Here is a 24,717-nt window from a genome sequence, read left to right as displayed (position 1 = left end):
TACCCCCTCCTCAAATGACTCTTGCTTCTTTCAAACGATGAACAACTACAGCAATGTAAGTCCAAGATTTGAAAGTAAGTGCCATGGAAAACGATCACAGAATGACAAAATACTTTGCAATGTTTTGAACGTCTCCATCTCATATTTGGTCTTTAGATAATATCATTAATATCCAAAGTTGGTTAAAGCCAGGGCAAGTTTGTAAAGGCCTCTTTTCAGACTTCTGAAATGTTAGTCAACCTTTAGGTTGTCAAAACTTGGTATGTTAGGTAGAACATATATTTTTTCTTTAGCTTCACAAACTTAAAGGCACCCAGAGCATTTAGGAGGCTTGAAAACTGGAACTATTCTAGTTGCTGTAATCTTTTTTTTTTTTTATAGATCAGTCTTTTTATTGTTTATAACCAACATAAATTTTACAAAAAGAAAATCATGGCAAACATACAGAAAATAAAGGCACATGTGTGACAACAAAACTGAAACTTAAAATCCAAGAACAAAAGAGTATGATCATAAAATGCCGAGAGAACCCCTATCATTGTACAGGAAAATAACGGAAATTAACTAGATAGAACAATATGTAGTTGCTGTAATCTTTATGAAATTGACAATTAATGCCGCTGTTTACCACATTTTTGTAATAATTTCATATCAAAAGTGCTCAAAAGCGGCACAAAAATAAGCTACACAGTGATCTCTATACTAGTTTCACGCGTCTAGCATAACAGACCGATCCCATGGCCCCGCCCACCTCCATCAAAACGTAGAAATGCAAAATGAAAACATTAAAATGCTAATATTTGACGGACATGCAGTCACTTTCTCATTGGTCGAAGTACCGTCGAACAGATAATTGTGATGGACAGTCAGGATCAGTCTACTTACTTACTATGTGTAGGAATGACTAGAAATAAGAGTTTTTTAAATTCGAGCTTCAAGCCTCATAAAATGCTCTGGGTGCCTTACAGGTATAGTTGGATTAAAAGCCCATTGGAATATGTTCAACTTGGGAACTCATAGCTGGATAGAAAACAGATTATTATATAATCATCATGAGTAATCGAAGCATTGCCATATAATATACAGATATCATATCATTGTCCACCTTAGCTAAAAATAAGATCATCATTATTGTTCCTTAATAAATTTGCTAGTTAGTCACATAAAAGCAGAAAACTGTATGGAAGCCACAACATCCAGACATTTCAACACTTAGTAATGTACATCTATAGCAAAACTAAAAAACAACAACTATTAACTCCCCAATGTTATGATAATAATCATACAGACTAGGGATAGATTATCATACATTAAATGCTGATATCAAAAACATCACAGCTCATTCACGTGACATGTACAGCATTGTATGTGTGCCATAAGTGAGACTTACACACATGACATTTCTAAATCCTTCAAGCAACAGAATACATCTTTGCCCACCTATTAAACTTTACCTAGCTTGCAAATCAGAACATGGGCCGTTATACATCAAACATAGTAGGCTTAGAAACATCTGGAATATCGTAGTTACATTTCTTTAAAAAGTCTAAAGCTACATTTTCATTACTTTAACAATATTCCACATTCTAACCACTTCATGTCCCTATAATATAAATTGATGAAGTTTTATTTTTATTTGGTTAGAAGAGTTTAGTCCCCTGCATCAAAATGTCACATTTAGCACCCAACATAGCATTTCCTACATTTTTCGTAATGGTCTATTTAATGTTTATACCTGTGATATGTATATGGATGGTATGTTGACCAGGCCCATAAATGGCAATGGTTTATAATTTTTTATGTGTGGTTCCTATTCATACCTCTTCAGTCTTATTGACATTGAGTGCACTCACACTGGCTACACAGTATTTGTCCCTTGTGCTGAATAACATTCACACTGACTTCACAATCTCTGTCCCTTGTGCTGAATAACATTCACCCTGACACTGTCTCTGTTCCTAGTGCTGAATGACACTCTGAATGACTCTGTCCCTGGTGCTGAATGACATTCACACTGACTACACAGTCTCTGTCCCTGGTGCTGAATGACAGTCACACTGACAGGAAAGTACAGTGCCTGTTCTTTTCCTTTACACCAATTTCATATCTATCATATCTGAAGGATTATTAAATCACATTAAAAACATTCACAAATAATACACAGGGTTTGCTATCTCTTACCTACACTCTGATTATACAATGGTTCCCTATTCCACCATTCTTGGAATGTTTAGTAAACACTGATTTGTTTGGTACCATATAAGTCAATAGAAGTAAAATGGTCAATATAATAGATTTTGACCTATTCCTTTAGTCAGTCAAAAGCTTGATGATTAAACTTTCCACTATTGTGTTAGAAGAACATGAGAGTGATAGAAAAATAATTATCATATCTTGCATACTTTTAAAGCTGATGAATCCTTTGTTGACATTCAGATTATCAGAGCGATCACATCAGCCTTGATAAGTTGCTGCACACATTTACCGAATACCTTGATGGGTAAGACACCTTAAAATCAAGAAAACAAATCATGTTCCTACTATTGAAAATAATATTAAAAAGATGTAGTCTGCGAGTTACCCAAAGTGCAAGCAAATGCAAAAATAAAATAGCACTACACTAACACATTGATAAAAAGTCTATAATTTTTTTGTACAAAGCCAAATGGTTGTATAGTGTTGATTTAAGCTTTAAAGCTAATATCATATCTTTGTGTTACGTTGGTACTACTAATATATGTATATCCGAATAGTGTAAAATACATTAATTTGCATCCGATATCAATATAAGAAATACATGTCAAATTGATTGTCAAGGTTTTGCTGTCCAAAAATATAATAGACCTATCCTAAAGCCTCCCCTCTATGTCAAAATGTAGAAATGTGAAATGACGACATAAAAATGCAAATATTTGACAGGCATGCAGTCACTTTCCCATTGGTCAAACAGCTAATCACCATGCTATGATTGGTTGAACTGCTAACTGGGTTGGACACTGGACAGTCACACAGTCAGGATTGGTCTATTGCTACAGCTCTCCAAAACCTTTGCTAAATCTTACCCAACACACCTATGGAAGACACTTCTAGTTCCATGACATCTTAAACTGTTAAAAAAAGTTAAAGTGGTCCCATACATCGAAGATGCATAGGGGGGTGCCCATCTCCCATTCGTAGCCCTTGGGCCACACAAATGCAAGTCACTACAGCAGGGGGCTGGTCCGCTGGTAGTGATGTGTGTTTAACTTCCATACTCTTTCCCAAATGCTGAGTGCTAAGCAGAGAAAGAAGTATGTACCATTTTTAGAGTCTTTGGTATGACCCGGCCGAGGTTCGAAATCACGACCTACCGTACGCAAGGCGAACACTCTACCAATTAGGCCATTGCACCAGTCATCCGGTCTTTTAAACTGTATAGATGCCTAATTCATGGGCTTTCTAGGGGGCCTTGGCGGTGGCTGCGGGTTGGACCCACGCTGCGGTGGTCTCGGAGGCTTTGGGGAGGAGGGTTGTTGGGGTGAATTCCTGGGGGAGGGGCGCCTGTCACTGCTCGTTTCATCGTCGACGGAAGATGAAGAAAGCTTTCCGAATTTTTTGGCCAACTCGGCGTTGAGTTCGCTCATCTTAACCGCTGGTAGTGATGGCCGGGGAGTACTGGAGGGAGGAAGCCTGGATAAAAACACAAACAATTCATTACTAAATATACCACCACCACAGTTTTTATCTCAGTTTTAAAAATGGAGATATTGTTTTGGGTGTGTCTGTCTGTCTGTTTGTTTGTTTGTTTTTCTGTTTGTTTGTCTGTTTGTTTGTGTTTCCGGACCACTCTAGTCAGCATAACTCAAGAGCCTCTTGATGGATTATGATGATATTTGGTATGTGGGCGGGTGTTGTGAAGCCGAAATTCAAGGTCGATTTTGGGCCCCCTGGTATGTGACCTTGGTACTGCAGCAGAACTTCAATTTTTGTATCTTTTGACCTGGACGTGCTGTGGTCTTGATTTTTGGGTGGCAGATAGCTTGTGATGCAATAAAGTGGTGTAGGTTTGGGCTCCTTAGCAGCTTCCTCTGGAACTGCAGGGGTGTTTTTGTGAAAATCTTCTAAGGAGAATAACTGAACAAAGGAACAACGGATTTCCATGATATTTAGTATGCAGGTAGCTGAGATAGAGATGTACACAATGAAGTGCAAATTATGCTAATTGGGACTTAATTTGCATAGCTAATGAGGAAAATCTATATTTGCAGTGTTTTCCATTATCAGACTCAAATACATGTCACGTATGTAGTTTATGGATAGTGGAGCATCAACAGATACCAATTATGCAAATAAATTCCTAATTTGCATGATTAATGCAAAACACCATATCGCATCTAATTGGAAAATTATAGGACTGTCAATATGATACTTAGTATGCAGGTAGCTTAGACAGAGATATACATAATGAAGTGTAAATTATGCTAATTGTGACTTAATTTGCATAGCTAATGAGGAAAATCTATATTTGCAGTGTTTTCCATTATCAGACTCAAATACATGTAACATATGTAGTTTATGGAAAGTCGAGCATCGACAGATACCAATTATGCAAATAAATTCCTAATTTGCACAATTAATGCAAAAACACCATTACTCATCTAATTGGAAAAGTATAGGACTGTCAATATTGCAACATGTGTAAGTTAGATAAAGGTGTTTATGACCAAGCATATATCATGCAAATGTGTAAGTCATTTGCATGAATAGAATTGTTCATGGAGATATGAGGTCGTGGAACTCTTGTTTCACACTGCAGTGCACTAATATATACCACATCAATCATTGAGACAGTGTTCCAGTTATCTCATATTTATATAATTTATAATTATTTATCATTGCGTAGGCCGAATACTCTCTCTTCCCAGCCAGGGGCTGAATTGTGAGAAGCGCACATTTCGCGGGGCTAGATTGCAAGGGTCTGTAGCGACTGCCATTTGGCGTGCAGGTGACCTCAATACGACAATTGGCCCATGTGTGGCCATAGGACTGTCGGTTTTGGACCACTCACACCGGAAAAGACCCCTACTCTTTTCGATAAGTGCGGTGGGTTCTTTAACGTGCTCGGGGTGTGGCTCTCCTAAAACACGGGACCTCCATTTAACGTCCTATCCGAGGGACATCCCAAACCAAAACTAGGTACTCATTTACACCTGAGTGTAGTGAGGAAAGTCGTGTAAAGTGCCTTTCCTAAGGGCACAACGACAACGGGATAAATCAGGAAACCCCGGATTCGAACTCAGTATCTCTGGGTTCTGGGGCCAAACACCCTGCCACTACACCACTGCGACGGCACTTAGTCTAAGAGATTTCAGCATTACATGCAGAGGATGTGCTGCAACACATATTTTGCTCTATAAACCTAATGCACCTCAAAAGGACAAGGATGCAGGAAAAATATAAATTTTCGTAAACAAACAATACACATAAGAATTACAGTAACTGTTCTATATTGTTAAGGAACTGTGTTAATACCTGTGAGGCTACAAGAAATGTGGCGTCGCGGTGGCGTGGTGGCAGGGTGTTTGGTCCCAGAACCCAGAGATACCGGGTTCGAATCTGGGGTTCCCTAATTTGTCCCGTTGACGTTGTGCCCTTGGGAAAGGCACTTTACACAACTTTCCCCACTTTACTCAGGTGAAAATGAGTACCTAGCTTCGGTTAGGGACGTCCCTCTGATAGGACGTTTAATGGAGGTCAAGTGTTTGAAGAGAGCAATGTTAAAGAAACCCAACACACTTATCGAAAAGAGTAGGGGTCCTTCCCGGTGTGTGTGTGGATCATATAAATCTGTCCGGATATGCAGCTTGTACTGTTCAATACAAACCTGGTGTGTTACGCCTTGATGCGGTTTACCGGGTATGCAATACAAACAAACAAACAAACAAGAACAGGGATGAAAGAAGAAACAACCATTACCTTGGACTCATATCTGGCTCAGTGTGTCTTGGTTTCAGCCGGGACGCTGGTCTGGCGGGTGGGGGAGGTTCCCTGGGCAGAGGGCGCTTACTAACCGGGGGAGGGGGAACAGGCTTGGCGATGAAGTCATCATCAAACTTCTCTGACAGAGGCCGAGGTCTCCTCTAATAGATAAGAAAATGAGAGTTACGTCATGAATGAATGAATAAACTTTATTGCTCAACAATCGTACACGGTACAATGTATGGCATTAAATCAACAATGCTATAAGGATAATCTATCCTACAATTCTAAGTACAAAATATTATAGAAACCAGTATATTGGTTACAATATAGTCATGTATGGGTAATTCTGTCTCGCTTTTGGAATGATTTATGGAGGAATTGACCTAATAGTAGATGGACATAGGAGTCAGACATGACAATATCGCTCTGTCTACCAGATAGGGTGAAGTTTGTCTTAGTAGTAATATTCTGTAACAGCGACTCTCTCTCTTTACTATAAGTTGGGCAATTCATCACAAAATGAAATTCATCTTCAATATTTTCATTACACGTGGAACACATTCTTTGAGTGGCTGGTGTGTTGTGGTGACGACCCTTTTCAATTTCTAAGCAATGTTGTGCTATCTTCATTTCTGTCATAACACCAAATTCTAAGTAACACTTGTTTGACTGAGGATGCCATGTCAATTAAAAAGAGTTAACTTCCATCAATGATTCTACATTGCAGCATCTTTATTTTTGTCATAACGTAGTTGTTATAGAATATAGATATCTGCCTTAAAAATCTCTAAACACTGGAACTTTAGAATTGTGGACTGTGGGTTATACTCACAGGAATGTGGACTGGAATGGGTGGGGGTCGTTCTTCAGGAATGTCGGAAGGCTGTGACAAAATACAAGATATTAGAAGATCTCTGTGTGACTGAGTGGAACAGATACAAATCAAACAGGCTAACACAGATGTAAAAAGTACAACTGGAGGCTAAATGATAAGGAAAAAAAAGGAAAAGTGATCTCGAATCAGTTTAGCTCAAATGAACTCAATGAACAGATGAGCTAATCTTCCACTGGTCATGACAGAGAAGACAGATGCTATGTACAGTATTTACAGGTTCATTGTACCAGGGAAATTCCCCTAGCTCTTTTTGACAAGGACACTGAACAGTCACGGGACCACGGCTTAACGTCCCGTCTTAAGGACTGCGACCCTTTCCGGTAGCGTGCATGTCGGGTGAGCAACACAGCCGGGATCGAACCTGGGGCTTCTAGTTCCAGAGGCAAGATTGCTAACCACTGGACTACGCACGCTACTGGAAACATTTAATTGGTGAAATGAAATAAGACTATTAGACTCACCGGCACATCCATGCCACTGTCCAAACTAGCAGTGCTCATCACACTGTGCCTAGATCCACCAGAGGAGGAGCCTGAAATAGTAATGTGAGTTTCATTACAGGTTTATGTCATTTCTGTCATTATATGATAGTGATAACAATTGAGCATCATTTGTACAGTAACTGTTGTATATTTTATTTATTTATTTATTGGTTCAGCATGTACATGCCAGGGTTGTCCAACTAGCCGGAGGCTATTAGTAAGGGCGAACCCATGTGCGGTCATACGACTGTAGGTTTTGGACCATCTCACACCGGGGCATGCCCCTACTCTTTTTCGAAAGGTGTGGTGGGTTCTTTTCGGTGCGCGGGGTGAGGCTCTCCGTAAACATGTCAATTGCCTTTCCCAAGGGCACAACGTTGGGGCGCATGTCCAGACATGTCTGGGGGCAGCCAGGGTTCAAACTCGGGTCCCCTTGTTTGACAGTCAAATGTCCTATCCATTACGCCACACGACGCCACAGTTGTATATGAAATAGTCTGACAGACTATGGACCTTTTTTGGCTCTAGACTAAATGGATGGTGGTGGGGGTCACTTGTTATTGTCTATAATTTGCATTGTCTATAAAGTATGTAACATTACATTATAGTGAAACTTATCTCAGTGACAGCAACCTTCATAAGTAGCCAACCACAATAGATTTATGGGGCTAAAGCTATATTTATCATTATAACAGTGGCATCGTGTGGCGCAATTGGTAGGGTATTTTGCCCACAACCGAGAGGTCCTAGGTTCGAAACCACTGATGTGCCCCGATGCTGTGCCCTTAGGAAAGGCACTTCACACGAGTTTCCTCACTTCACTCACACAGGCGTATATGAGTAACTAGCTTCGTTTAGGTACGTCCCTCGGATAAGACATTAAATGGAGGTCCCGCGTTTGAGGAGAGCCACACCTCTTGCACGTTAAAGAACCCATCGCACTTATCGAAAAGAGTAGGGGCCCTTCCCAGTGTGAGTGGATCAAATAATTCATCTGAATATGCAGCTTGTACTATTCAGTACAAACCTGGTGTGTTACACCATGAGGAGGTTTACCAGGTATGCAATACAAACAAACAAACAAACAAACATTTACATTGCATCAAGAATGAAAAGATTAACATGTTACAAAAAAGGAATTGTTGATACATACTGCTGTTACTCAGTGTGCTCTCCCTGTTCCCTTCCCCAGGTCGTTTATAGGAAGGTCTACCTGGAGTCTGAATAAAAACACAAATCATCACTCTGTACTGTATATGATTTAAAAAAAAAAACAAGCAAAAATGTGTGATGAGTATAATCTTTGATAGATATTACATGCATCTTGTTTATACGTATACAATGGATCTATGATCAGAAGAACACATTTAAGGATAAAACAGCTATTAAACTTCACTACATAATTCATTATTGTATGCTTTTATAACCATTGTAAATCAAGTCAAGTGGGCATCAAGGTTTAAGAATATTTTAAAGGAAAACCAAGCAATGTTAGGGTTCGAAAAATCGAATTTTGAAAGTCAATCTATTTAGTCATTTCTACACATGATTAGTTCAAACAACACTATCACAATGTACAGCAATGTCCATGATGCACAAATACGAAGTTGTTGTGATGTGAAAACTCACTGAAAATCGTGCCTGGAATTTTTGTAGGCTCGCGAAACTAAGGGGATCATTGTATGGCACAATTTTGTGCGGTTTTAAAATCCTAAAAGTATTAACTTAAAGTTATTACGGAAATGTGCTAAACAATGTTAGTAAATGTCACTACCATAAAAATTTCAGCATTTTCTTTATTTCAATTTTTTGGCCCTAATATTGCTTTGGTTGCCCTTAAATCAGGGATATGTTTAATTTATGACTGTATCCAGGGTACAGTACTTCAGGTCCATACCTTTCTCGGCTGCCTGCTCCATGCTTCCGGTTCCTGTCGCCCTCCCTCTTTGCTATTGCTTCTCCTGATCCTGTGTAGCACCTTGCCATATATCCCATCATCTTTCCCGTGTTTCGGGATCGGTGGGCCGACCTCGGGCTGCCCTTTCTTTGCCCTGCGCTGAACACTCGCACGCAAGTTGTCCATTTCCTTTTTCTGCTGGTCAAACGACATGGCCCGGTCTCTCTCTTTCATTTGCCATGCTTTGAACATAGTGACTGCTTCTTGTATCGTGAACACACCATCCTTTACCTCCTTCTGGAGCTTGATGAGTTCCTGTTGTCCTGGAGGGTACATGGCCAAGTCGTCATGTCCAGCTATGAGGAGGAATAAACCAAAAAGTTTTGGTCCCAACATGAATATTTGGCATACTGTAAATGCAGAAATGTTTGCGGTAGTTTTATGTTCGCGGTTTTTGCGGTGAACTTTCATCAGCCCGAACTTAAAACCACCACAAAACTTTTTGCCCACCTATGACTGTAGTGCTACTATTGTTTCGAACGTGTACTTAAAACCACCGCGAACACTCCATTTTCTCCCTACCACGAAATAAAAACCACGCGAACTTAAATGCATTTACAGTAAAAAAATTTTTTCTGAAAATACAACACGTTTCTATTACAGAATGAAATGTTACAGTAATATTCCTTGTAGTTTGTACAAATATGAAATTAATGCCTCTTCTCACTCTTGAAAGCAAGACAAAAAGAATAGCTGCTCTTAGGTAGAATTTTGTTTGCATCAGTGTGTCACTGTCAATATATCCATGTATGTACATCAGAATTTTTCCCATTGTCCCTGGTGCTGAATGACATTCACACTGACTACACAGTCTCTGTCCCTGGTGCTGAATGACAGTCACACTGGCTACACACTCTCTGTCCCTGGTGCTGAATTGCATTTCCTTTTATGTGCCCTCATTGAAATTTCTTGTGTCAGAACTGTTCAAATCGGAGCACACATATGGAGTACAACATACTAGTTACAGGAAACCCAAGCAATAGCAGAGTCCGAAAAAACGGATTTTGAAAGTCAATTTGTTTAGTCATTTCAATACGTGATTACTTCAAACAACACCATCACAATGTATAGCAACGTCCATGATGCAAAAATATGACGTTGTTATGATGTGAAAACTCACTGAAAATTGTGGCCAGAGTTTTTGTAGGCTTGCGAAACTAAGGGAATCATCGTAGTGCACTATTTTGCGCAGTTTTAAAATCCTAAAAGTATGAAGTTATTACGCAAATGTGCTAAACTGTTAGTAAATGTTACTACCATGATAAAGATTTCAGCATTTTTTTATTGCCAATTTTTGGCCCTATTAAATATTGCTTTGGTTGCCTTTCATTTCAGCAGGTGTCATTAATAACACAGAGGTTGTGTGGTCTGAGATAATGACATACATGTACATGTGGGAGAAGCTCCAGCTGTAGTAACTGACGAGAGACTGAACCCAACAGGCAGAGTCTGTGATCTACGCTTTGCTGTTGGGGACTCTTCAACATGTGGCTGCTTCAAGGAATGCCTCTGCCTTGTGATACCTGTAAAAAAAGTGACCAATTCATGTGCCGATCTTATAAGAATAGACCCCATTTTATTCTACGTAAGATTTTGTTCACCAAAGATCCTGATTACTGTAATTCTTGATTTGTTAACTGTAACTTAATTTTAGCTAATTTAACGGTCACTGGTCAACATCTAAAATTTCATCATCGCAAAAATTTGATCACTAATATTCAAGACAGTAATGTTTGTTCCCCCCGTTTAAATTAAGTGCCGTGACCTACTCCATTTTCCCCCAACCGCTATTTTTTCCTGCCGCTACATTAAAATGATTTACAGTATATTTTTGTAAAATATGTGGTAGAGGAGGTATTAAGAGAATTTTTCTGGTGGAGATGTTTGCATGTTTTCTTTTGCATGGTTGACAGCTAGTGGTACAGTCCAGGTGTAGACTAGTTTTCCCTTAGATCCTCTGTGGGCTTGGCCTCACGTAGTCTCAAATTAGTCTGGCTGATCTAGAGATATAAATAGCTTGATTTCATCATAATCCACAGCTGTGCCTGCTGCCTCAACCAGACAGGTGTTCCTGGAGCAGTTGCTTTACTAGGTGGTAAGGGAAAACAGCGCAGAAAGGTGAGTTTTAATGGTCTTCCTCTGTAAGATTAGCAATTTAGACATCTCGTTTTCGTCTATATCATACTGTAAATCACTTTAATATAGCGGCAGGAAAAGATAGGGGTTTGGGGAAAATGGAGTAGGTCATGGCACTTAATGTTAACGGTGGGAACAAACATTACTGTCTCAAGCATAAGTGATCAAATATTAGCGATAATGAAATTTTAGCTGTTGACTAGTGACCGTTAACTCAGCTAAAATTTAGTTACAGTTAATAAAATCAAGAATTACAGTATGTAGCTAGAGTCCAACATGATTGAGACAGTTTCACCAGTATGCTGAATGTACTAAAACTAGATATTCAGCTTTTATGCTTAATTTGATCATTGGTATTATCTTGTTGTAGCCGGTATCTCACTGGAGTGAGCCGAATTGCGGTTACTAGATAATTGCGGCAACTTTGAAAATCTTTGCCAATTTTTCATTGCGGTCACACTGACATGCAACGCATATATAGGTAAAATATGTGACCTCTACAAACAATATGGCCATGCCCCGAGCATGTCACATTTTCAGTTTCGACTACAAGGCAGATACAAGGTAACTTTCTTGGAAATTGCTAACTTTTTTTTTTTTCTAATCAATTCATCAGAGCCTGATGTTGCCATCGATTTACGAAGAAAGTCGGCTCAATTGTTACTGTAGCAGCATCTCTTCGCCCTAGGCCAGAAACATCAATGCTCATGACTTCACTGACCCATTAGGAGAAGCAGGGGTTACGAAGGCTACTTTGAATAAACATTAAAAAAATGACATAAAAGGTTATTTACTTGGTCCCCGCATGCCACTGAAAGGTCTGTGGGGTGGGGCTGGATCATGCTTATCTGGATCATCATAGATTCCAGGATCAGGATCAGGCTCTGAAAAAAAACAGACATCTGGTATAAAATCAGAAATTCATATGGGGAGAGTTTTACTGCTGCTGTAAAGCCGGTGTCACAATTCATGCGTGCGTCGGCCGAATTTGTAGATCGCCCGAAGCTTGCCGAATTTCAAAATCGCCCGAACGTCAATCGTATTTTCCAATGAAAATCTCGGGTGACGTCTGTCCAACACTAAAATCCCCCATGAGATGGTACCATCTCTTGGACATGAATCGACTAACCTGGTAAAAGGCCAATATTTGGATCAACTTTTATTTCTAAAAATTGCCCGAAGCCCACGTTATCAACAGGACGTCGGCCATACTTCAGCCGAAAATGCACATTTGAAGCTCGCAAACACGTCGGTTGATCTGAATTTCTCATTTGTGACAAGGGCTTAAAGACATACAGTATATACCAAATTCATGATGCATTGTTTTTTGTACTTCACCTCAAAAGCACACCATCCCATTATAGCAATGAAGTATATTAGATATAACACTAATGGACAGAAAAGGGTTACAACTGGGACGTATATATTTTCATCATTTTCAGAAGATATCACAAATTCCTCTATCAAATGCTTTTCATAATGTGGTGTCACAAGTTTTTGAATATTCAATGCACACTGACAAGGTGTGAGCAGTTCAAACTTTTTTTTAAATTCTTACAGGATATTCCTCTATTCTGCTTCACATATGCATGACTTTTGCAGATGTTCACAGAATTATACTGTGTGACTTGAAGGTTCTGAAGGCCAAGGAGTCTGACTAATGACCAAGAAAGACGAAGCTACCTGCTGACATCAAAAACATCAACAAGAAATCCAGGGGGACTTCTACCTTGCTTCCCTTATGTAGGTACTTTATTCTAGGGATTTATATGAATACGAACTCTCTATCTGCATTAGACCAAAATTACACTAACAAAAGACTGAAACTCTGCAGGAGATATGAGACTTATTAGTATCCTGCTTGTAAGTTTTATCATTATAGACAGTAGGGATGCAAGAAGCAGAGGTGACATTTTACCAAAAGATTGTGTTTACACAAAATCATTGTCCCGTTCTGTACCCGGTTTAAGACTTATTTGTACATCCCATGAGTTGACCACCTTCCCTGATAACATATCATCTGATACTGCACGTCTGGATCTGTCCAACAATAAGATCCGCAATGTTACGTACTTTCCACTTCTGAGAAAACTGTACAAGCTAGACCTCAGCAAGAATCTCATCGAAGTCTTGTCTTGGCCGACTCTCTGCAACTTGCCAAATGTGCATATCATCTACTTACAGTGTAACAGGATAACAAACATTGCACTAGGAACCTGTATCAAACATCTAACAAAACTCACACAAATTGATCTAACACACAACAAGATTGCATCCATCACCGAAAGTGACCTGGGACTTCCCCACAACAGTAAAGTTATCATCAACTTTAACCCTTTCCAATGTGACTGCGACTTGCTGTGGCTGATCACTAAGGTGAAATGTGTGCAATTCTGTTCTCTAGAATTTAGCTTTAGATGTGGACATTGTGGTGCATACTTTCTTTGCACACATCATAATTTGGATGGACTCTCCTGCGATTCACCTGATCAGTTTAGATCTGATCACCTCTCAAACGTATCTATCCAAGAGTTGAGTTGTGAATCATCAACCCTGACTTCACCTTTGTTGAAGACTTCCACACAGAAGCTAGGAAGTGGAACCAAGGGTCAAAATACAGGACTGCATGGAATCAACCAGAGTAGTCAAGTATCCCATCCTGCTGTAACTCTAGATGGTGACATTGTCCCAGCTGGTACAACCCAACTAAACCTTAGCACATCTCAGCATGCTACCCAAGGCAATGGTATTGGACTTTCTCAAGACAACACTATGCTTGAAGAGGCTAACACAGAGAGCCTTGTCTCCAAAACAGTTCACCTGATGAGTAATGTAACACTTGACACTAAGTCTTACATACTCATCCCTACATGCAATAGTATGAAAGAGTGTGCCCCCCATGATTCTCCATTGATTGGAATCCTCAACATAACCATCATGGTGCTGGTCAGCCTTCTAAGCTCGGCCTTCCCTGCCTGTTTGATTATCAAGCTCATCAAATACAAACAGTTGCAGAAACTTCGTAATCTTAAGAATAGGGAGGCATTGACTGTTCTGGCTCAGAACACAATGCAGTTCCAAAACCCTGTCTATGGCAGCATCCCTTCTCAAGCGATCCCCCAAAATCAGATGGTTCAGGATGGGCAGACAGCTCCTGTGAAATTGACCAAGCTAATTACTCCGCCAATACAAAATGTGGCTTACCACACAACAACCAAGAACATTGCACCTCCCAAATAGGACTGTTTAGCCACAAGCAGCACTCAGGTGAAAGACGAGTGATGTGAAAAATAAATAATAGGCTTTAACCATGATTGTCCCGGTGGCTCGATGCTCCCGCCGCACCAATCCCAAACATTGCAGGCCATCGCGTGTAGGAACAACTACTATAGGCTCTCATTCTTCCCTCGCACCATCAAAGAGTGGAACGAACTTGAGCCTGGTGTGGCGGAGGCGGGGTCCCTCTCCCAGTTCAAAACCGATCTGAGGAAGACCTTGCTGCATTGAGCCACCCCTACACGTCCTTATGTAAATACATTTATTACTAACTCACTAAATTCACTTGTCCTGTCCTTTGCACACACAAATTCAGTTGTTTATGTTCCTTAGCGTCTCTCCTTTATTTTCCCTTTGTTTTACTTGTTCCGGACACTTGTGTTGTATCTAACCCATGCGCAACTGCTGATAATCTCAGATATGAGGCTAAGCAGTAAAGAAGAAGAAGAAGGAGAACCCCCCAGGTGTCACAGGCCGTTTAAAATGGCCCAATCCGTTTTGCTCAAATGTTAGGGCCGTTTAAAACGGTCTAACATGTAGAATCAACACATGGTCACTAGGTCCTGTCACTCAAAAAGTATATTTTCTGATGTTCAAGATTTATCAAAGACTTTGTTTTATATTAGAAAAAGTATATTTAGTGCTCCAAAGGAATCAGAGTAGAGTAGAAGTTGGGCTCAAAGACCACCCCAGTATGTGTGAAATTCTCCAAACAATACCTTTGTCAATATGAAACTGTTATTGAGAACTGGACAAAGCTCAAGGTTATTTTTTTATCATTCTGGCATTAAAATGAAAAAGTCTATGTGGATTAACTATGACTGAATCACATGACCTACCATTTCAAATGAGGTCACTGTTTGAACTGTTTCTGTCATAACTGGTTTATTACCGGATACCATACTGCAAATTTATTGTTGCAACATGCAAATCACCTGACATTTGAGCATTAGTGTATTGGCACTTGGAGGGTTAAAAATTTTTTACATTGTAAGTACTGACCAATAGAAGCCATAGATCAACAGCAATTACTTTTTTTTTATAAGGCCAGCAACAAATGTCAAAGCTTTGACAGCAGACAGTGAAGGGACAGAGACTCTTTATATTGATGCTACTACCAAGAATACCTACTTCAGAAAATATTATTGAAACCACATTGGCAAGTATTGTATCTACAGGAATACTAGACTGTCTTATACAATACTGTGTGTGAACAGTATACCAGGTTATACATGTACCTCTGAGGCTACAGAAGAAAATATCCTTAGAGCTGAGTACTAGACTAGTATACATATACTTACATCAAAATGTCACATAAAAGATATAGACGCCATGACATTATAGATTTGTTAACTTATAAACTATACTCTAAGACTTCTTCATAATTATCAATCTTACTAGTAACTTGTCTTTTGTTGCTGTGTAAATCAAACTACATTATACTATATAATTGTATATTAAGATGATTTACTTATTAAGTCATACTCAGCAATGTTCACGATTAATTTAGTACAGTAACATTGTACAGTTACAGTACATGTAGGTCCCAGTGGCTATTATCAGCAAATGAAATTGAATATTATTGGCGTTGTGTGGCGTAATGGATAGAACATTCGACTGTCAAACAAGGGGACCCGAGTTCAAACCCGGGCTGCCCCCAGACATGTCTGGGCATGCGCCCTGACGTTGTGCCCTTGGGAAAGGCACTTAACACGACTTTCCTCACTTGTGTAAATGAGTACCTAGCTCATCTAGGGTCAGGGACGTCCCTGGGATAGGACGTTAAATGGAGGTCCCGTGTTCAGGGTGAGCCACACCCCGCGCACGTAAAAGAACCCACCAAATCTTTCGAAAAAGAGTAGGGGCATGCCCCGGTGTGCGATGGTCCAAAATGTACAGTCACATGAACACACATGGGTTCGCCCTTAGTAATAGCCTCCCGCTAGTTCTGCAACCCTGGCATGTACATGCGGAACCAATAAATAAATAAAAAAATGACTGTTATTACAGCTGTAACAGTTACTGTTAGAGTAGTTGTAGAGACCCACTATCTATCTGTATCTGTATGTAGAGACACAAATGTGTAGAAGTTTAACTTGCATAGAACTACACTGTATGTACATGAGAGCATGAAGAAAGTTTCAGCAAGCAACGACATTACTCCATGCATGTTGCATGTAATGTGTGTTTGAATCTGGTACAGACTTGATTGCATGTGAATATTAATTCTTTCAAACAAATATTGAGGCACAACTGCAGTCTTTTGCAATCAATGTCTCGCTCATTGTTTGCAGACTACATTACATTAGCATAGGTGTAGGCTGACCCTATTTTTCTTTCTCTTCACTTCTGTCAAAATTGTGCAAAAGATTTTTATCTCAGGCATTCTTGCACTCATTTCCAGTTGCTTTAACTGATGTGGACATTTAGTGAAATAACAAATGGAAATTTCTGGCCGAAGCAATATCATTTTGTTTGAAAATAATTGTTGTGATTGACTGTATACACTCTGTGTGTGAAGACATGTAAGTACATGATTGTATAGGACTGGAGTTATGAAGAATACGGAATGCATATTCTTGCATTGAATGTGTGGGATCAAGATTTAGTATGTGAATTGGTCACACTTGAATATTGATTTCATCTAAGAAATGATTGCATTTGGATTTTAATTTCTGCTGAAATCTCTTATAATAATTATCATTTTATGCAGAAAATATTTAGATGTAAGAGTGTAAGCTGAGCCCATCTCTTTTTTTGCCTGTTTTCTTTGTTCTTGCCCCAAGAAAAAAAATCTGAGAAATCTGTTAAGAACTTTTTACTAGGAAGAGTTTATAAACTTTAACCAGTCATCATCATTAAAGCTACATGTATGCATAAATCTATTTATATTGAGCTAAATGACTGTCCATCACATTTACATGTATATCCAACTCATATGATTTTGTAGATTCAACCATTATATGACATGATAAATGTATTATACAACTCTACTGAGAAAGTACATTTTTATTCAGGAGATCTGTGGACATCACAGGTTTGTCTAAAATCAATTCATGATGTATAACATGCCCGTAGCCAGGATTTTTAATGGGGGAGTTCTTTTTAATGTTTGAGGGACCAGCGAGCGGCGTAGGCGCGAGACGAGCACCGCACGAGCACAAGCTTCCTAGGGGGGTCTAGGGGTATGCCCTCCTGCATGGAAAATCTTAAAAATTGAACCTTCTGATATTGCATTTCCTGTGTTTTTGAGAGGATTTTAAAGAAAGAGAGAGACAAAGTTAGCAGTTTTTCTAGGATTTCAGCTCCGCTGGTGATACAAATAAGTCCACCTTGAAAAAAAAACCTTGGACTTTAAAAAATGGACCCTCAAGCGTTTCATAGTCTAAGAATTGAACCTTCTGAAAGTGCATTTCCAGTGTGTTTTTGAGAGAATTTCAGAGGAAAAATCAGAGACAAATTTTTTTTCTAGGATTCTAGCCTCTGTGGCGTTGCTGGTGATACAAACAAGTCTGCCTTGAAAAAATCTTGGATATTAAAAAGTGGACCTTCAAGCCTGTGAAAGTGGACCTTCTTCCGAACCCCCCCTGGCTACGGGCATGTATAAGAATAGCCTTTGTATGTAAAACACTATACAGTACCAAGACTGAAGTCTTGAAAGGTGAAGGGAAGCCAAATGGATGGGCATTCTTGCATGTAACACCGTTAGCAAACTAAGAATACACATTGATGTATCAGGCTATTGTAACGTCACTCAGAATACTGTAAATGCAGAAATTTTCGCGGTGGTTTTATGTTCGCGGTGACCGTTTCACCACAAACATTTTGTACAATACTGTAGCAGTATGTGACTATCGCAATGCTGCTAACGTAAAACCACAGCGAACACCCTATTTTCGCCTTAGCGCAAAATAAAAACCACGCGAACTCAAACGCATTTACAGTAATACCAGGGCAAGTGTCTTCAGTAGTTTCAGATGTGCTAAAAAAAGAAGACAACACTCTTCAAGACATGATTTGTCTCCCAATGATATGAATAAACAATGAGCAGTGACATACAAAAGGTGTGGAAGAATATGTTTCATTTTCAATGCAAAGGCATTCCTCGTTCAACACACAAGAGATTTTACAGATTCTGAGGGAGGCCACCTCCAGTGCAAAGCTACATGTAAGTCACTTTGAGGGTTCGTTTTCCAAAATAGTTGGACATTTGAAAATACAAGCACGTCTATCTCTTGCATAATGAGAAAAACAGGAGTTAAAATGAATAGTGAGTGAGTGGGTGGGAGTTTACGAAAATCAGTAAAACTAGAAAATCAGCCGATTCTTTCAGTGATCAGCATTCAAAGAATTCATGCAGAAACTCTAGATTCATTTTGCCATCAACATTTGACAAAGATGTTAAGACAAAAAGAGAGATGAGAGTTTTTAGCTACCCGTTTGCACTTTTCATTCTTATCTATAGTAGAGCTGCAAGTGACACCTTGATGAAAGATTGCATCTATTCACCCGGACAGCGTATAATATTTGACTGTGGATCTCATGGATTGATAACCTTTCCGGATGACATACCATCCAATACTTATCGTTTGAATCTACACAACAACAACATTCGCAATGTCAGTCATTTTCCTCTTCTAAGAAATCTGTACTCTCTGTCCCTTAGTAGGAACCTTATTGAAACCTTCCCATGGACATCACTCTGTAACTTGCCAGGCTTAAGATTTATCCACTTACAGCAAAATAGGATAACAAATCTTGTATTAAGAACCTGTGTAGAAAACCTAACAAAACTAGAATTGATTGATTTGTCCAGTAATAAGATTGCATCCATTGCCAAAAGTGACCTGGGCCTTCCGCACCTCAAAGCAGGAATTCTTATCAAGAATAACCCTTTCTGCTGTGACTGCAAATTGCAGTGGCTGATCACAAAGTTGAAATGCTTGCAGGTCTGCAGCCCAGGACTATTTGTATGTCTGAAGCGTCAACAGTGTGACGCTGTCTTTCTTACCCGCCATTTTGATCTAAATAATCTCCAATGTACTTCACCATATGAGCTTCGGACACTGCCACTCGCAGATGTGGATATTTCCTGTGCATCACCAATACTTTCTTCAACAACTCCAATATCAATAAGTGAGCTTGAAGACAAAAGTACTAAACTGTATGGCATCCAGCACAGTTCATTCAATGCAGCTACAACTAAGCAGCCTGAGTACAGTTTTTACCAAGACAATACTGCATTCGAAAGTGATCATGCAGATTTTGAACATGTTGGCATGAAAACTGACAACACAACAGTGATAACTGGTACATCAGTCAATGATTTGATGGGAAAGAGGAAGGAACCAATGATCACAGTCATACACATTCTCATTATTGCATTAGTCTGTCTTCTTGGCTTTTCCTTCATCACTTGTCTGATCTTAAAGTTCATGAAAGACCATCAGTTGCAGAACAATGATGTTCATAATCTAAATAACAGGCCTGCTGCGAGTCAGATCATTGTGCCATTCCAAAATCCTGTTTACAACTACGTCAGCACCAGCACCACTTATGAACCGCCTTCTGCAATGCAAGAATGTGTTCCTTATCAAACAATCCAAGCATCTCAACATCTTGGTATCAATCAGATAATTCAGCAAGGAGCAACACTTAATGTTGGGCTGGCACAACCTACCCAACAAGGAAGAAAAGGAGGAACCGACAGAGAAAACTCAGCCACCATATCAACACAGACAGGTTTCAAATCTCCATCAACAGAGAATGAAGTGATGAGAGAAGCCTGTCTTGCCACAAGGACACTGCCAAACATACCTGCTTCAGCCATCACACCAGAAAATACAGATGACAGATTGAGTGTTGAGAGCACTTCACAGATTTATGCCAATGAGAAGGATACAGCTGTAGCTGACCACACATATGAATATATTCCCTAGAAAAAGAGAACCTGTGACGTGACAAAAGACTGACACTTTAGTATAATGAGTTACGTTCTTCTTCTGAGATGTCTGACAGCAAACAACAGTGATAATAACCCAATTTTATTCCTCCAACAAAATCAACCTATTTGCATGTCTTTAACAATGTTTTAAGCTTACACTACCAAAAATCTTTTTTCTTATTCTTTCTTATTTTTGTTGTTTTCTTATGTTGAGAAATATTTTCTTATACAAAGGAAAAACTAGAAAATTCAAGAAACCTTCTGGGAAGTCTGGTCTATGTCAATTCTTACACAAATAATTTTTTTCTTAAGTTAACTTATATCAAGAAAGTTCAAGAAAGTATTTCTAGCATGCTGTTTTCCAATAAGAATTTTCTAGAAAAATAAGAAAAAATTGCTTTCTCTGGCTTAATATAGGATTTGTATTTTATTTCCTCAAATTTTCATTCTTACAGATTCTTCCCATAAGTTATTTTTTCTAGAAAATTTGATTCTGCTAGAATATTTTCTTGAACTTTCTCAGTTTAAGTTAACTTAAGAAAAAAATTCTTAGATGCAATTCTTGTTTGTGCTTATAGCAGGGATTCTTGTTTGTGCTTGATACAGGGATTCTTGTATACAGAATAACATTCTGGCTGACACTTACAGACAGAGACATTTTCTTTGTAGAAGGAAAAACAAGAAAGACAAAAAAAATGATTTTTGGTAGTGTATTCTAAGCCTGTCTGGGGTACATGATCAGGGCTGTCTCCAGGACCCGTCTTTCTGTCCCAGGACGGAAATTTACTTCTTGGGACGGAAAAAAATTCAACCCTGTTTGTCCAAATAATATTAATTACATGACCTAAAACTGATCAAAATGTATTTTTGTAAGCTTAAAATGACATATTCAACATTAAAAATCAAAAACATGAGCTGCCAAACAATGAGTGGGACGAAAAAAAATTTAAAGCTGGAGACAGGCCTGCACATGATTCACTTGAAGTCATTTGGTACAAAGAAATATCACAATAATATGATTATTAGTGATACAGACAAGGAACTCAAGTTCTAAAATTAATGTTGAAATCCCTATTCAATCAGCAAAAATGTCACGGATATTGTAACAAACTTGTCAATTTACACAACCACATGGGACACTGGTGCACAACGCAATCTGTACACATACCTGACCATAATGCTGAACACAGCGTCTACACAAATATATAAGGACACTTGTGTAGAACAAAATCTGTACACACACATGTCCATAGTACTGAACACACCATCCACTCGAACATACAAGACAATGATGCACAACACAATCTATGCACATACATACATACCTGACCATGGTGCTGAACACACCTTCTACACAAATTTATAGGGCACTGGTGTAGAACAAAATCTGTACACACACGTCCATAGTACTGAACACACCATCCACTCAAACATACAGGACAATGATGCACAACACAATCTATACACATACCTGTCCATGGTGTTGAACACCTTCACAAATATATAGGACACTGGTGTAGAACAAAATCTGTACACACACGTCCATAGTACTGAACACACCATCCACTCGAACATACAAGACAATGATGTACAACACAATCTATACACATACATACATACCTGACCATGGTGCTGAACACACCTTCTACACAAATTTATAGGGCACTGGTGTAGAACAAAATCTGTACACACACGTCCATAGTACTGAACACATCATCCACTCGAACATACAAGACAATGATGCACAACACAATCTATACACATACCTGACCATGGTGCTGAACACACCTTCTACACAAATATATAGGCACTGGTTTAGAACAAAATCTGTACACACACATCCATAGTACTGAACACATCATCCACTCTAACATACAGGACAATGATGTACAACACAATCTATACACATACATACATACCTGTCCATGGTGTTGAACAAACCTTCTACACAAATTTATAGGGCACTGGTGCATAACATAATCAGTACACATACTTATCTATGGTGCTGAACACACCAACTGCACAAGCCTGCAGGACACTGGTGCACAAAACAGTCTGTACATACACCTGTCCATGGTGCTGAACAAACCATCTACACAAAATATAGGACACTGGTACACAACGCAGTCTGTAAACATACCTGTCCATGGTGCTGAACAAACCATCTACATGAAAATATAGGACACTGGTACACAACGCAGTCTGTAAACACACCTGTCCATGGTGCTGAACAAACCATCTACACAAAAATATAGGACACTGGTACACAACACAGTATGTAAATATACCTGTCCATGGTGCTAAACAAACCATCTACTCGAAAATGTAGGACACTGGTTCACAACGCAGTCAGTAAACACACGTGTCCATGGTGCTGAACAAACCATCTACATGAAAATATAGGACACTGGTACACAACGCAGTCTGTAAACACACCTGTCCATGGTGCTGAACAAACGATCTACACGAAAATATAAGACACTGATACACAACGCAGTCTGTAAACATACCTGTCCATGGTGCTAAACAAACCATCTACACAAAATATAGGACACTGGTACACAACGCAGACTGTAAACACACCTGTCCATGGTGCTGAACAAATCATCTACACGAAAATATAGGACACTGATACACAACGCAGTCTGTAAACACACCTGTCCATGGTGCTGAACAAACCATCTACACGAAAATATAGGACACTTGTACACAACACAGTATGTAAATATACCTGTCCATGGTGCTAAACAAACCATCTACTCGAAAATATAGGACACTGGTACACAACGCAGTCTGTAAACACACCTATCCATGGTGCTGAACAAACCATCTACACGAAAATATAGGACACTGATACACAACGCAGTCAGTAAACATACCTGTCCATGGTGCTGAACAAATCATCTACACGAAAATATAGGACACTGGTACACAACGCAGACTGTAAACATACCTGTCCATGGTGCTGAACAAATCATCTACACGAAAATATAGGACACTGGTACACAACGCAGACTGTAAACATACCTGTCCATGGTGCTGAACAAACCATCTACACGAAAATATAGGACACTGGTACACAACACAGTATGTAAATATACCTGTCCATGGTGCTTAACAAACCATCTACTCGAAAATATAGGACACTGGTTCACAACGCAGTCTGTAAACACACCTGTCCATGGTGCTGAACAAACCATCTACACGAAAATATAGGACACTGATACACAACGCAGTCAGTAAACATAGCTGTCCATGGTGCTGAACAAATCATCTACACGAAAATATAGGACACTGGTACACAACGCAGACTGTAAACATACCTGTCCATGGTGCTGAATAAACCATCTACACAAAAATATAGGACACTGATACACAACGCAGTCTGTAAACATACCTGTCCATGGTGCTGAACAAACCATCTACATGAAAATATAAGACACTGATACACAACGCAGTCTGAAATCATACCTGTCCATGGTGCTGAACAAACCATCTACACGAAAATATAGGACACTGGTACACAATGCAGTCTGTAAACACACCTGTCCATGGTGCTGAACAAACCATCTACATGAAAATATAGGACACTGATACACAACGCAGTCTGAAAACATACCTGTCCATGGTGCTGAACAAACCATCTACAAGAAAATATAGGACACTGGTACACAACACAGTATGTAAATATACCTGTCCATGGTGCTTAACAAACCATCTACTCGAAAATATAGGACACTGGTACACAACACAGTCTGTAAACACACCTGTCCATGGTGCTGAACAAACCATCTCCACGAAAATATAGGACACTGATACACAACGCAGTCTGTAAACACACCTGTCCATGGTGCTGAACAAACCATCTACACGAAAATATAGGACACTGGTACACAACGCAGTCTGTAAACATACCTGTCCATGGTGCTGAACAAACCATCTACATGAAAATATAAGACACTGATACACAACGCAGTCAGTAAACACACCTGTCCATGGTGCTGAACAAACGATCCACACAAACATACAGGACACTGATACACAACGCAGTCAGTAAACACACCTG

General features: G+C 39.3%; 1 protein-coding gene across 1 annotated transcript in view; it reads right to left on the bottom strand.

Moving 5' to 3' along the window:
* Positions 1-2,291: 2,291 nt before the first annotated feature.
* The window catches only part of LOC136448409 (phosphoinositide 3-kinase adapter protein 1-like), a 44,779-nt gene continuing 22,353 nt past the window's right edge, over positions 2,292-24,717 (bottom strand). Inside the window, exons 12-19 of the mRNA XM_066447870.1 lie at positions 12,226-12,315; positions 10,687-10,818; positions 9,236-9,591; positions 8,492-8,558; positions 7,318-7,388; positions 6,794-6,844; positions 5,956-6,119; positions 2,292-3,669 (exon numbers count right to left, since the gene is read on the bottom strand). Of these exons, the coding sequence (XP_066303967.1) occupies positions 3,423-3,669; positions 5,956-6,119; positions 6,794-6,844; positions 7,318-7,388; positions 8,492-8,558; positions 9,236-9,591; positions 10,687-10,818; positions 12,226-12,315 (1,178 nt within the window). The 3' untranslated portion in view covers positions 2,292-3,422. The remainder of the gene's footprint in view (positions 3,670-5,955; positions 6,120-6,793; positions 6,845-7,317; positions 7,389-8,491; positions 8,559-9,235; positions 9,592-10,686; positions 10,819-12,225; positions 12,316-24,717) is intronic.

The sequence above is a fragment of the Branchiostoma lanceolatum genome, chromosome 14 (genome assembly GCF_035083965.1).
Source record: "Branchiostoma lanceolatum isolate klBraLanc5 chromosome 14, klBraLanc5.hap2, whole genome shotgun sequence".
Classification (NCBI taxonomy): Eukaryota; Metazoa; Chordata; class Leptocardii; order Amphioxiformes; family Branchiostomatidae; genus Branchiostoma; species Branchiostoma lanceolatum.
This window is presented reverse-complemented; position numbering and strand designations above follow the sequence as displayed.